Source organism: Equus przewalskii, chromosome 15, assembly GCF_037783145.1.
Source record: "Equus przewalskii isolate Varuska chromosome 15, EquPr2, whole genome shotgun sequence".
Classification (NCBI taxonomy): Eukaryota; Metazoa; Chordata; class Mammalia; order Perissodactyla; family Equidae; genus Equus; species Equus przewalskii.
Window position 1 is genome coordinate 39,555,355 of NC_091845.1, and position 13,050 is coordinate 39,568,404.

At 44.4% G+C, this 13,050-nt stretch overlaps 1 protein-coding gene across 8 annotated transcripts in view; it reads right to left on the minus strand.

Annotated features, from left to right (window-relative positions):
- Positions 1-428: 428 nt before the first annotated feature.
- The window catches only part of ARIH2 (ariadne RBR E3 ubiquitin protein ligase 2), a 47,382-nt gene continuing 34,760 nt past the window's right edge, over positions 429-13,050 (minus strand). For 5 of the 8 annotated variants that reach the window (XM_008523920.2, XM_070575396.1, XM_070575400.1 and 2 more), the window contains 12 exons: positions 12,370-12,433; positions 10,691-10,841; positions 9,802-9,923; positions 8,558-8,667; positions 7,042-7,159; positions 5,989-6,039; positions 5,877-5,898; positions 3,778-3,929; positions 2,996-3,139; positions 2,311-2,379; positions 1,129-1,212; positions 429-909 (listed from right to left, as the gene is read on the minus strand). In XM_008523920.2, coding sequence (XP_008522142.1) covers positions 838-909; positions 1,129-1,212; positions 2,311-2,379; positions 2,996-3,139; positions 3,778-3,929; positions 5,877-5,898; positions 5,989-6,039; positions 7,042-7,159; positions 8,558-8,667; positions 9,802-9,923; positions 10,691-10,841; positions 12,370-12,433 — 1,159 coding nt within the window. In that variant the 3' untranslated portion in view covers positions 429-837. Of the gene's footprint in view, positions 910-1,128; positions 1,269-2,310; positions 2,380-2,995; positions 3,140-3,777; positions 3,930-5,876; positions 5,899-5,988; positions 6,040-7,041; positions 7,160-8,557; positions 8,668-9,801; positions 9,924-10,690; positions 10,842-12,369; positions 12,434-13,050 lie in introns of all 8 variants that reach the window. The other 3 variants (XM_008523922.2, XM_070575399.1, XM_070575395.1) reach the window with 1 other exon arrangement.

Genomic DNA, 13,050 nt, shown 5'->3' on the forward strand with positions numbered 1-13,050 from the left:
CACAAGCCCACCTATGCTTGGCTGTGGGCTCTGGCCTCAGTAGCCAGAACTCAGGTAAACCTCATTTTCAAGAATAAAGATGAGCCCACAGACATGCAGCACCGTCAGAGATGACAACACCTATGGCAAGACCCTATTCTGTATTGTCTCCTCACTGCCAAGGTAAGGCAGGTGCATCTGACCACAAAAGGGTCTACAAGGACCAGACAGGAAGCATGATATGATTCCCTGTGCTCCCTGCCTGTTATACAGGCCAACTCAATTCCCCACCATCTGCCACCCATGCTCTTCTGTTGGGACTACCAACTATGGCCAAACACATGTGAATCTGGAAAGCAGAAACCAGTGAGGTGCTCTCCTGCTGTAGACATTCTGAGCCAGGATGGGCAGGCAGTATATCTTACATTCTAAGTAAAACAGCTAGAGGGTAAAACACTCCAATGCCAATTTATTTTTAAAAAGGGTTCTGTGTAATTCTATGGTTTGCCCTTTTTTTGTATAATTGTACAACCTTTGAAAATTACATAAGTTGTAATGCTCTAATACTATTAATAGTCATTCAGAAAAAACTTTCCCTCCCTCCCAACAACCATCCAGGGGGAATTAAAAGTTCTGAAAGGCGGCCAATTCAACATGGCCTCTACCCTGGTAGAAATAAAAAGCAAAAAGATGAGAAGAAAACAGAAATCAACTAAGAGGTGTGTGGCCAGTGTCTCTCGGGAGTGGGGCCCTGGCTGTTGCCTGGGGTCGTGAAAGGAAGAGCCTGCAGCATGCGGTATGGCAGCCAGGAGACCTCGCAGCCACATCTTCCTCACTCCGGCACATCCGTGTCCCAGCCTAGGTGTCATGGAAATCCTTCAGCAGGGTTCTCCTCCGCTGCTCTGCTATGTGCATCTGGTTCTCTAAGTCCTGCACCAAGGAAGCGAGATAGATGCTGGCACGGAAAAGTCCTGTGAGCAGGAAGCAGCCAAAGCCACACCCACCAGGTCCAGGGCTCCGAGGCAGTGCCTTTCCCCTGCTTCTCAGCAGCAGCTTCCAGTCCACATATGCAAACAACCCCATCACCTGTTAACATGCCAGTCCTCCCTCACCTGTAATAGTGGGTCCAAGAGCACAGCAGGCACTTACCCCTCTGTCATAGCTGTCTGCACGCTCCACTTTCCATGACAGGTTTTCGATCTCAGCCTCCAGCTGAGCCTGCTGGTATTCAAACTGTATGGGTAGAGCAGGAAGGTCAAAAGGAGAGGGGGCTGTAGCCAGGGCAGGGCCTGCAGATGGAGGGGCAGACGTAGCACCTCAGGCTCGCATGAGCTACAGACAACCCAGATACTGTCCTCAGAGAGCAGTGCTAGTTCCTGTACCCAGAGCTAGAATCCAATCAAAAGGCTGCCCAAAGAGCACAGCCAAATTGCAAGGCCACACTCACCCTCCCCCCTCAAAGAAAGGAGAATTTAAGCCACTGAAGAGATTGCTCCCAACATATAGGGAAAGACATGCTGCAAAAACAGGTCAAAATGGAAATTCACAGACACTGTATTCACTGAATACTTCATTTTTTTCAGCCCTTGTGCAAATCAAGAGTCTTAAAAATATTCAAACCATTTGACTTAATAATTGTACATCCAAGCTTTATACACAAAGATGCTCCTCAAGTCTTATTTATAATAGTGAAAAACAGAAACAATAAATGCCCCAAATGATGGTATGGTCATATAATGAAACATTTATACAACTATTAAGAAATGGTATTTACCAGCTTGGTAAATAAAGACAGGTGCAACAATAAACTGTCATTAACAATAAAAATGTTTATAACCTTGATTATATAAATAACAAAAGGCTGCAAAATGCTAACAGTGGCCATTTCTTCCTGGTGGGATTATGGATGATGAAAATGTTTTCCTACATTTAAACCATAAAGGTGAATTACTTTATAATAGGAGGAAACAATCCATATCTAAGATGAAGAATTATACAAAGATGTAAAAAAGTCCACTGTAATTTAGGGACATGCATGCTGGATATCCTCCCAAAACATGGGCACTGGCCTTGAAAGTGGCCACAGATCTTTTCAGCCAGTCATCCCATTCAGGGGCTCCAGTATATCTGCCTTACTATTACACAAAATGCCAAGACCTGAGATCTATTTTGGAGATGTCTAGAGGAAAACGAAATTTTAAAATTGACAGTTTTGTTTTGATTTTGCCCTCCCAATAACCAGGGTCTGGTCCCTGCTCTCCTGCAAAGTGCTGGTAGACAAAGCTATCTCTGAAGCTAAGAGGGCAGAGTAGAGGGATTGTTTTGCCTTACCAGCTTCTTCCTGGGTCCAGACTCCATGTAGTATGCATACGGGTATGTATATTGCAGGGTGTATCGACACTGCAACAGGAGAGAAGAGAAGGTACCTGTGTCTATGATTCTAACCTACATGCACCTCGGGTGGCTTTTACAACTCTTACCCCACCATGCAAATTAGCCTGGCTCTATAGGTATGGGCCTGAAAGAAATGAGGCAAGCCAAATAAAGGATGAACTGGGGGACAACATGGGAAAAACTGAAACAAAAATGGTCGCAGAACACCCAGAGTTCCCTTTCAAACTGATTTATTACCAGCAGCTGCCTCAGTGGCTCTTCCCTTGAGTCAGACATCAGAGTCCACACATCTATCTCAATACTTATTCACAGACAATCTCTTATTTTCCTTTGAGTGATGCATGGATGGGACAAAAGAAGAAAAGGCCTCTAGTTTTCCCAGCAGTTCCTTCCCTGCAGGCAGAGGCAGTGGAGAACTCTTCTTGGAAATCCCCCATACATCCAGCACAGGACTGGGTCTTCAGTGGGCACAGCCCAAGGAAATGTGGACCCATAAGCAGAAGCATGCAGGGCTGCACATGTGCTGAATCCCCTTGCCCCCTACAGAGCCTCCCATCCTCAGAGGTCTGAACCTGACAAGGCCAGGCACTGAACCAGGGACTGGAAGAGTGAGGTTACAGACCTTGGCCAAGAGCTTGGCAGCGTTCTGTAGGTACTGCCAGTCGATCCACGTCCCCAAATTATTCATGACCCTCTCCTGAATCTTTTCATGAATCCGCTGGTATGTCTGCGCCTCCAGCTGCAAGCTCTTATTGTGGTTTTCCCACTGCAGGGTACACAGGAAGGAGAAAGCTGCAGGAGTCCCAGGAAGACGCAGAGGACCACAAAGGAGTTCCAGACAGACACCTTGGCTGACAGGGCATGGCCAAAGCCTCATCTAACTTATGAGGGACTGTGTCTCCTTGAGAGTGCAGGAGAGGGCACTTTCTCAGTCCACACTACTAACTCTGTCCAGAGCAGCTGTCTGCCTGCCAGATCACTCTACCCTCTGGGCCAACAGGGTTCCAGGCCTGAGAACTAAGCAAAGCTAGATACCCACTGGTATACTCTATTTAGAAACCAAATGAGCCATGCTCTGTGGCTTCTGAAGGGTCTCCCTAGGAGGAAACGCCCTCTATTAAGATGACATTGGATGGAAAAGACTGTCTAATGGTCCTTCATTGTCCTTCAATCCATTATTCAAACAAGGTAAGCACCATGTCCTTCCTTTGTCAGCTGTGGCTGCCCTATGGAGCCTAAAAGCCATAGCTATGGAGGCATCACCCAGGGCCACAGCAGAAGCTCCATTCCCTAACTTCTGTGTGCATATGCTGGCTCTGGCTACCAGTCACTGGGAATTTCACCTCAGCATGCCAAGTGGAAGAAGCCCACCCTCGAGGAGCAGCTACAGGAGACGACACCTACCCTTTCAAAGTAGAACAAGTACTTCTTGAGGGCCTCCCTGGCCTGGGCCTGCTGGCTCTGGTTGACAATGTCAGGGTTCTCCTTGTACCGACTGCACTCATAGTACTCGCTGCCATGGGTCTTCCAATCTCCTAGACACATCCAGCAGAAGTCTGCAGAACAGAAAGAGGCATTTACACCCATGAGACAAGCCCACAGTCCTCTAAAGGCATAGGCAAAGCAGTGGGACAGACCAATTCTGATCCAGGGGGGTGTCACCTGAACAGAACTTCCCAAGGGTGCCTCTTTTCAGGGGGAATGTGCACCTCTCAAACCTGTCACATCCCACTGTCCCTGTAGCCTGTCCTGGTTGATCAGAATAACTGCCTATGGAGAGTCTCAGTTCCATGAGCACATATGCTTTATGCCTTTTTAATCCAACACAGGCAGATGCTGCCTGTGTAAGACCACTAGCCTGATGTGTCAATGCCACTGTGAGAAGCAGAAATTTGTCCAGCTGAGTCCCACTAGGTCATTAAGACAGACATTTGCCCCCTTGACTACCTCCCACCCTCACAATACCTGTCCTAGGAAGATTTTGTACGTGAAGCTGGGAATAAAGGCTTTTTCCCTTTTTCTTCTTTTTTAAAAAAAGCGAATTTCTATAAAACGTACAGCTACCCAATACTTCATACTTAGAATTATGACTCTGCTTCTGCACTGAGGAAGGAAAGGGAAAAAAAGGATCCCCTATGGATGCTATATAGCCGAACAATTAATAGTGGTCTAGTGGAGAGGCGCCAACCATAGTCCTGTTAGATGTCCAGTACCTGATCTATATTCTGTCTCTGCCAAAGACCCTGACAGTGATACACCTGGTTCCCAGGATTCACTCCCATAAGTTGGCTCACTTACTTCCCAAAAGGGACTCCTGTAAAATTTTGAGAAGCTAAAGCCAAAACCAGAGACTCAGAAGTCATTCACCTCTCTTCTCCTGAGAGCATTCATTCAACAGTGGCAATACTGCTCTCTTCTTAATCAGCTAGGTTGTGTTTGCTATTGTTTTAAATACTACTTCATTGCTTAGGATTGCCCATATAGGTGGTAAAATCATATAGCAATGCAAGGATGATAATTAACTCTGGGTGGTGAGAGATGGGGAGACTATGACTGAAAAGGGATATACAAAGGAGTTCCTAGGTAGTAGGAATGTGGTAAATACTGCGGTGTTCACTTTGTCATCTCTCTTTTAAACTGTATGTGTGTCTTAGGCACTATTCTAAGTGGCTGGCACACATCCCTTTCACTCAAACACAGAGAGAAAGATAAAGTGGGATACCACTGAGGAAATATGCCACTACCCTTGGTCTATCTTCATTCTACCCTTCAGAGTCACTGTTCCCTTCTGAGACTTTGCCATGTCCACTCTGATTATGTCGGTTCCTGGGAAAACACAGGAATAGCATTAGATGGGCCCTTAAAGAAAGAAACTCTCAGGGCCTCCTGGTCAGCTCTTAAGCAGCTGTGTAGGAAACCTACCCATCTGGAAATATTTTCTACTTGAAGGAATTTTATTTCTTTACTTGATCTGGTAGGAAGGAAAGGAAAACACCACTAGGTTCTATGTAACCCACTCCTGAAAGATGAAGGAAGCTTGAAAGGCCAAGTCAAAACCCCTCTGGAAACTTTAGAAAATCTCAAAGGAAAACTATTTTACTACCTCTGGTAAAACTGTGTACAGCCTGCTCTAAAAGGTACCTTTAAGGTAGCACAGATAAGCTCGATGATATTTACCTGCCTTGGCAAAAATAAAAAGAACACGCTAAAAATCTTCTGCTTGGATGACTGAGCATCATGAGGGTCTGAGTCATCCCAGCCTTGACTTCTGACTACATGTATCAGCAAGATGGCAGTGGTATTATAAGAGGGACCAAAAATAATAAATAAATAAATAAATAAGCAAGAGCTGCTTTATGCTGTTATTATGATTATAAGGGACTGAGGGGGCAGTTTGTTTTGTCACTTTACTACAAAAGTAGTCAATAAATAAGCAATGGAGACCCATGCACAAGAAACACAGACTGTGCCACTGGGCCTTGTGCACCAAGCCTAGGACTCACCGTGTTTACACTTGGAGCATTGCTGTCAGAGGGAAACAGAAGAGAACAAGTTAAGGGCACGCTGACCAAAGGCTCCATGTCACATATGCAAAGGGTACAGGCTTCTGCTCACCATGTGATTGCAGCCTCCATTCTTCTCAATGCAGATGTTGCACTTGGGACACTGAGGAGACAGAAGGGTGCCGTTAGGCTCACACACCATCAGGCTGGTTCTAAGACAAATTACACAAAGCTCCTGGCACCCGTGCCCAGTAGCTCATTGTGCGAGCACTCCTGGGTAGGAGCATCTCACTTAAATGTGGCAGGTCGCTGAGGCTGGAACAGCAATTCAAGGAAATGAGGTCAGCATGTTTGGCTCTGAAACATTCCAAGCACCAGCTGAGCCCCACTAAGTCTCCCACCATCTGTTTCTGCCACGAGGCGGCTCAGATTAAGCACAAGCTGAGTCAGCAGAAAGCCTGCCTGCTTGAGAGGAATGCCAAAGCAGCACAAGAGCTGCCACACTGGACTAAGTCCTGGTCAGCTTGCCTGGACTTCTGCTTCCAAAAGAGGGCAAGGAAACAACCTCTGAGGCTCGCTTGCTCTTATTTGAGAGATACCAGCAACCCAAGCAGCAATGCAAAGACAAGTCTGATGCTGTGCTCTCCCATTGCCATGAAACAGACTATGCTTAATGATGCCATGGTCACAGCTGTGGTTATGAGTACATCAACTTAGCACACCCAAGGCAGCATAGGGTACAACCTTGGATACCAAGTCATCCAGGGCTCAAGGGGCTGCAGGCCATGCTGTCCCATGGGAAGTCATCTCAGAATGAGAATTGGGCAGGCCTGGGCTTGCATTAAAGCCTTATTATTTATTAGGTGTGGCTATCAATCACCTCTCTCCAGGTCTGTTAAAGCCTGGGAGGCATTCAATAAAACCTAGTTTTATTTTACTTAACTTCCTTTTGGGTCAAACCTTTCCAGGCATTTCAGCATTTTATTAAAATAAATGTACCCAATGCATACTATGATAAACTGCTGCAAACTCTGCCAAGTCTGGGCAAGAAGGGTCTGCAGCCTCCAGCAAGGGTGTTCTGCTTTCACATGGCAAATCTCCTGGGTAAGGCCCTAGGCAGCACTAAAGAGGGCAGATCCATGACAGGTTAAGATACAGTCCTTACGTCTTTAGTGTGAGCACTAATGTAGTTGGCTGTTTCAGAGTCATCTGCACACTTCGTGAGCCATTTTCGGATTGTGGCACAGTCTGTGGGAGCATGATACATCTGACGACACTTGAAACTTAAAAACAGAAAAGAAAAACAGTCAAATAATCATTAGGCAAGAGTCCCGTATTTTTAATTTTACTTCTGTCCAAGCCAATAGATCCTGAATTAGAGATTTTCAAAGAGGTAAAGTCATTTCTCAAGGCCTGTGGGACCTTTACTTACCTAGGATTATACTGAAATACAATGTGAACTTCTCTTCAACCTAAGCCCTTCTGAGACATACTCTCAATAAACCCAAATGAAATGTTTCTGTTTTAAATATCTTGTGTAGTGTCAGGTCTTCCTGAAAGGATGTCAAATTTAGAGCTTAGCCTCTCAAAAGGGCATGGTGAGAAAGATCCTTCAAATCAGACCCAAGGCAGGAGCAACATCCACTTCTGGGAGCCTTGGCTTATCTCCTAGCCATATGTGCACACAGCATGCACAAAGGCCAGAACTTGCGCAATCTGTAGGGGCATGTTACATGTGACAATGCTTGAAAATTAAAATCAGAAAAGAAAAACACTCCAACACTCATCAGGCTAGGCTCCCATGTTTTTAATTTCTTTTGCCTAAGCCAACATAACTTGGTGGATAATAGATAGCCTAACACAACCCACGTGGAAAGAAGTTCATAACGTGGGACACAAAGGATGGAGAGCAACTACATTAGCAGTTCTTAACCTTCGGCAAGCTACAAATTTCCTCAACAATGTCTTGAAAGGCAGGCATGTATGCATACACACCACATTTTCCATGTAGTTTCTCTGAAGGCCCACCATGAACCTTTCAGGGAGGCATGATTGGGGGACAGATCGGGACTTAAATTATGACTCAGCCATTACCTTGCACCTAGATTTCCTCACCTACAACATAAGGGTAACGACAGTATCAATCATACACAGCAGTTGTGATAATGAAGGTAAAGTGATCAGAATAGTGCCTTACCCCTAGTAAGCCTTCAGTACACTTTAACTATTCTCATCATATTTACTGAATGGAGTAAACCCCAAGTAGATGTAAACTACATTTATGAATTATAGTGTTATAAAATTAGCTGAGAAAAGCCAAGATAGAGAAAAATTAAAATGTTGAAGGTTGTAGCTTTCATATAGTAATATGCGAATTATGTGTGTAGGTAGATACACACCCACTGAGACACACACACAGTCTCTGAGCCATGAGTCTTAGTAGCATAAAACATAGCACATTCTCTAAGAATCTCTGCCACTTTCTTGTCTCCAGACTGAGCATTATCAAACATCTCATGGAACATGAATGCTAGGTACAAACCCTGCCCACTTGGAGCAGAGCTGCTCTTCTGGCTCAAAAACCCTGTCTCTTCCAACCCCATTCTCACACAAAGCAAGAGCAGTGGTGCTTTGGAGAAGCCAGGAGCCCAGGGCTGCTCAGCACCCACACTCATTCTTACCAGAAGACCTCGTTGCACCGATTGCACTGTACTCGGCGAGCTCTGGGCTCCTGTACCCGGATAACCATGGGGCAGTCTGCACCAGGGCACAGCTGGAGCTGGTAATGACTCTGTGAACACACCAAGGGGAAACAATGAGGACATCTGCTAGCAGCTGCCTCCAAATCAGACCTCTCTGTATGCTCAAAAGCCTTCTGTTCTTCCAGCTGATGACATATCAAGGGGCTCTTTGAATGTTTAGCTTAAACTAGGCAGCAACTCACCAGAATGATCTAAGGTTAGATTACAAAATGGAACGCAGAATTGTATTTGTGAAATACAAATACACAGGGAGCAGGGCTGTAAAGGAACACAGCCCTATCAGCTGTGCATAAGACACTGAGGGGCTCAGGGACTCTCAGGCATCTACCAAAGGCAGCAAAAAGCACAAGGAACAAGGCATTCTGTTTATCCTGCAGCATGTGCATGAGAAGACCCCGACCATCAATCAATCCAATAAGCTTAGGCATAAAAGACAAAGATGAAAACTATGCTGCATGGAACCAACAAGCCTGAACAGGTAGCCCAATAGTGAAGGACTCCAAAACTGACCATACTGGAATCCTGGACAAGTTTTCAAACTGAACAAGAAGCAATACCCCTTCTCCATGCTGAATCACACAGTGAACCAAGTGAAACAGCAACTCTTGAGATAAGCCTGACTGTGTTCATCCCCTGACATACAACAGCTTGTTTAAGCAACTGTGTTCAAGGTGGGGATGCCAGACCATTCTACAAGAGAAAACCAACGCTCATAAAGGTAAAATAATAGGTCAAAGGTCACACAGCAAGGAAGTAACAGACCTGGGGTTCACACAATTGTCTGCCTGACTCCAGGGCCTGTGTTCTTCACTACCACTCAAGTGGTTTTTAAACTTTCTTCTTTTGCTCAGGATGATTCGCCCTGAGCTAACATCATGCCAATCTTTCGCTATTTTCTATATGGGTCACCACCACAGCATGGCCACCAACAAGTGGTATAGGTCCTCACCCCGGAACCAAACCCGTGCGCCGAAGCAGTTAAGTGCCGAACTTAACCACTAGGCCATGGGGCCAGCCCCTTTCAAACTTTTTTAAAGCCATGGAGTTCTTTCTTCAAACGACAGCACCTAATGGCAGCCTAGTCTATAAAGTAACTGTGGTGAGCCTCTGATGGAAAGTAGGCCCAGGAAGACAGAAGGCATAACAACAGGGGCTGGTCATACTTCCACATAGTCCCTGAAGAGGTAGCGCCTATATTTGTCTCTCAATTCTTCATTGGGCAGCAATGGAAACACGAAGTCCTCTGGTGTCCGGAGTGGGCAGTCCTGAGCCATGCAAGAGACTCCTGTTGAACAAAGACAACCCGATGGACAACCATATTGCGGAAGACACAACAATAATATACTTGTCCACTGTGTTCAACCAACAAATCAGATTCCACATAGGAAACACTTGAAGCAACAAATTTATTCAAAGAAGAGCAAAATTAATATATTTGCACAGTGATGCAACTAAAATATAATTCCAAATTACATATATATCACAAATAGCACTACTGAAAAACAATGGTCACTTAAAAAACCCTATAGAGTTCTTGGCTAACAATTCAGTTTTGTGATGTTTAATACTATGTGCAAGTGATTACCATTAACACAATGAGATTTGGCAGATACAATTAATGTGATGTTAATTTAGTTTCAATATCATCAAGTCACAGTATAACAAATACTCCTGTAACCAATCAGCAAATTTGATTTGTGCTATGTTATCTAAATAGCAGCAAACTCTCTGGGTGTTTGAGTTATGGCTGCCCCTTGGAAAATCAAGATAGGATAGATAGCTTAAAGGACAGTTCTCCCAAAAGGTAGCCTGCATGCACACCAAGACACACATATATGTCCAAACAATAACCTAAATTTTCTCATTTTGTTCAAGACTAGGAAAAACTTTGCCACTGTTCAGACTGATGTGTTTGTGGAGACCAGTGGCTATGACAATAAAACCCTCAATCAGGCTCAGAAGAAAACACTCAGTTGATTGGAGTACTTGAAAGAGCAGAGTCAAAGATAAATACTTCATGCCAGCCTTGTATAAATTCTATGGGAGACTCACCCACACCCACGCCGTCCTTGACAAGTACTGAGCAATGCTGCTCCCAGCAGCTGCGGCAAAACTGGTGCTGACAGGCCAGAGAGAGTAGGTTTTCCTTCCGCACAAACTGCATACACACTGCGCAGTGATGAGGTGGATGGGCTGTGGGGACCTGGGGAGAGGCAGAGCCATGAGTCAAAGAGGAGCCTTCAGGTCCTGGAAAGGCACAGAGGCACCTCATGCAGCTAGTTGCTGGGAGGCAATCCTGATCCTACAACAAGCGTCAGAACTCAACTGCAATGTGTGGACTCTGCCAGTCCCAAGAGTTCTGAGCTGAAAGCATGTATCAGGAAGGCTTCCTAAAGGAGGTGGCACCTGAGCTTGGCTTGCAGAATCACTAGGATTCAGAGAGGCTGAAATGAGAACTTACAGTAGTTTATAATGTTAGACTGAAAAGCCCAGGATTTCAGAATTGCCAAGGTCCTTCATGGTCATTCAGTTCACCTTCTTCTTTTAGAAGCTGTTGAGTTTCTTTCATAAACCCTGTCTTAGCACAGCACAGACTTGCCCCTCAACAAGTACTACAATCCAGTCATAAAGTTCTTAGAGGCTGAGTGTGTAAAGCTCCTAACAGCCCACACTGCAGTTTTACTTGTCAAAGACGCTGATTTTCCCATATCAATATGGCCAAAACTCTAACTATCACAGCTTTTACCAAATTATAACTCATCCTTAATACACTGAAGAGATGTCACATACAATTAATTTAGAGGGACGAGGAAGGCTCCTACTAGGGAAGAAACTTCTAGGATGGGGGCAGATAACTGTACAGCTTGGACTTCAGAATTCACGCCATGCTACACAAACTGGGACACAGACAATATGGGGGCCCTGGCCAAAACCACAAACCAATGGAAAAGTCCACTACAAGTTTATATTAGGTTCTTGTTAGTTTACTGGGAATACAAAAAACAATTTGAGGAAAAGGACCATAAAGCATTCTCCTGGAAATTTTCTCCTAAGAGGCTGCAGAAGTTATGTTGTGATCTGAGCCCCAATTCTTCCCTCCTGAGAGCTCTCTCAACAGGGCCCTCATTCATCTGACAAATGTTTGTTGAACTCCTAGATACACAGGAAATTGCTATGCCTTATAATATACAGTTCCTATTCTTACAGCACTTACAGTTTGGTAGGGGAGCCAAAAAGATGAGCAAATCACTACAACATATATGTAAAGGTTTAAAGATATAACTAGAGGAGTTTGGAAGAGAGTGATCACAGGAGACAGGCTTTGTGAGAAATGGCTTGGATTTGGGTCTTTAAAGGAGAGTTCCTTTCCAACAGCAAAGATGAGGACAGGGTCTGGACACTGCAGGCCAGGGAAGGCACAAGCAAAGTCGAAGAGATATGCAATGAGCTTGAGAACACCAAGGAACCCAGCAGGAATGGAGTGCAGGCTGTCCATAAGTGCAAAGAGGAAGGTGAAGCTGGAGAGGGCCCTAGGACTGGCAAAGAGTTACTCTTCATCTATGAGGAAACTTTTCAAACTACAATGGAAATGGAAGATTCAGGCCTATATTGGAACAAATATTTTAGGCATGTTGCACTATAAGCAAAGCAAGATGGTTTTCAATAACACGGTGAACCATAGCAAGAGCCATGTGCATCAGGGAAGCCTTACTCCCGCAGGAAACACTCACATGTTTCGATGGATTGGGCTGAACTCGAGCCTCAACGAGCAGCTGAGCAGAATTAGACTTGTATCTACAAAGCAAAAAGCAGAAATAAAGGGAATCAGAACCTGAAGACAAATATTTTTACCTCTGAACAAAAATAGAAGAAACCAACACATGATGTGGTCGCACTAAAGTATCTTTGTTTCTAAATTACCTTCTCACAGAACCAAGCTTCTTTTTACCTAAGTAAAAATATTTTTTTCTCTTCCAATTTTTTAGCTCTCAAGTGGCATGCGGATAGCAACCCTGCCTCAAAGGCAATGAACTGTAAGAAAAATACTTATGGAGGACAACATCTGCTTTAAATCTCTTCCTGGAAATATAGGCAAATATCTCTATGTCTTCAGAATAAGGAAAGGTATCTTAAGACACAGAAAATGCAAAGCATGAAGAAAAACTCTGACAAATTCTGCTATATTTAAGAACTTTAGTTCATCAGAAGATACCATAAAGTGAAAAGCCAAACTATAAACTGGAAGATAATTCTACACACATGTAACTAACAAAGGACTGATATTCAGAATAAATAAAACAAAAATTCCTAAAAGTCCATTTGAAAAGACAAAATAACAAAAAAATGGGCAAAAGACAGAATAGGCATTTCACAAAAGAGGAAGCATAAACGGCCATTAAACATAGGAAAAG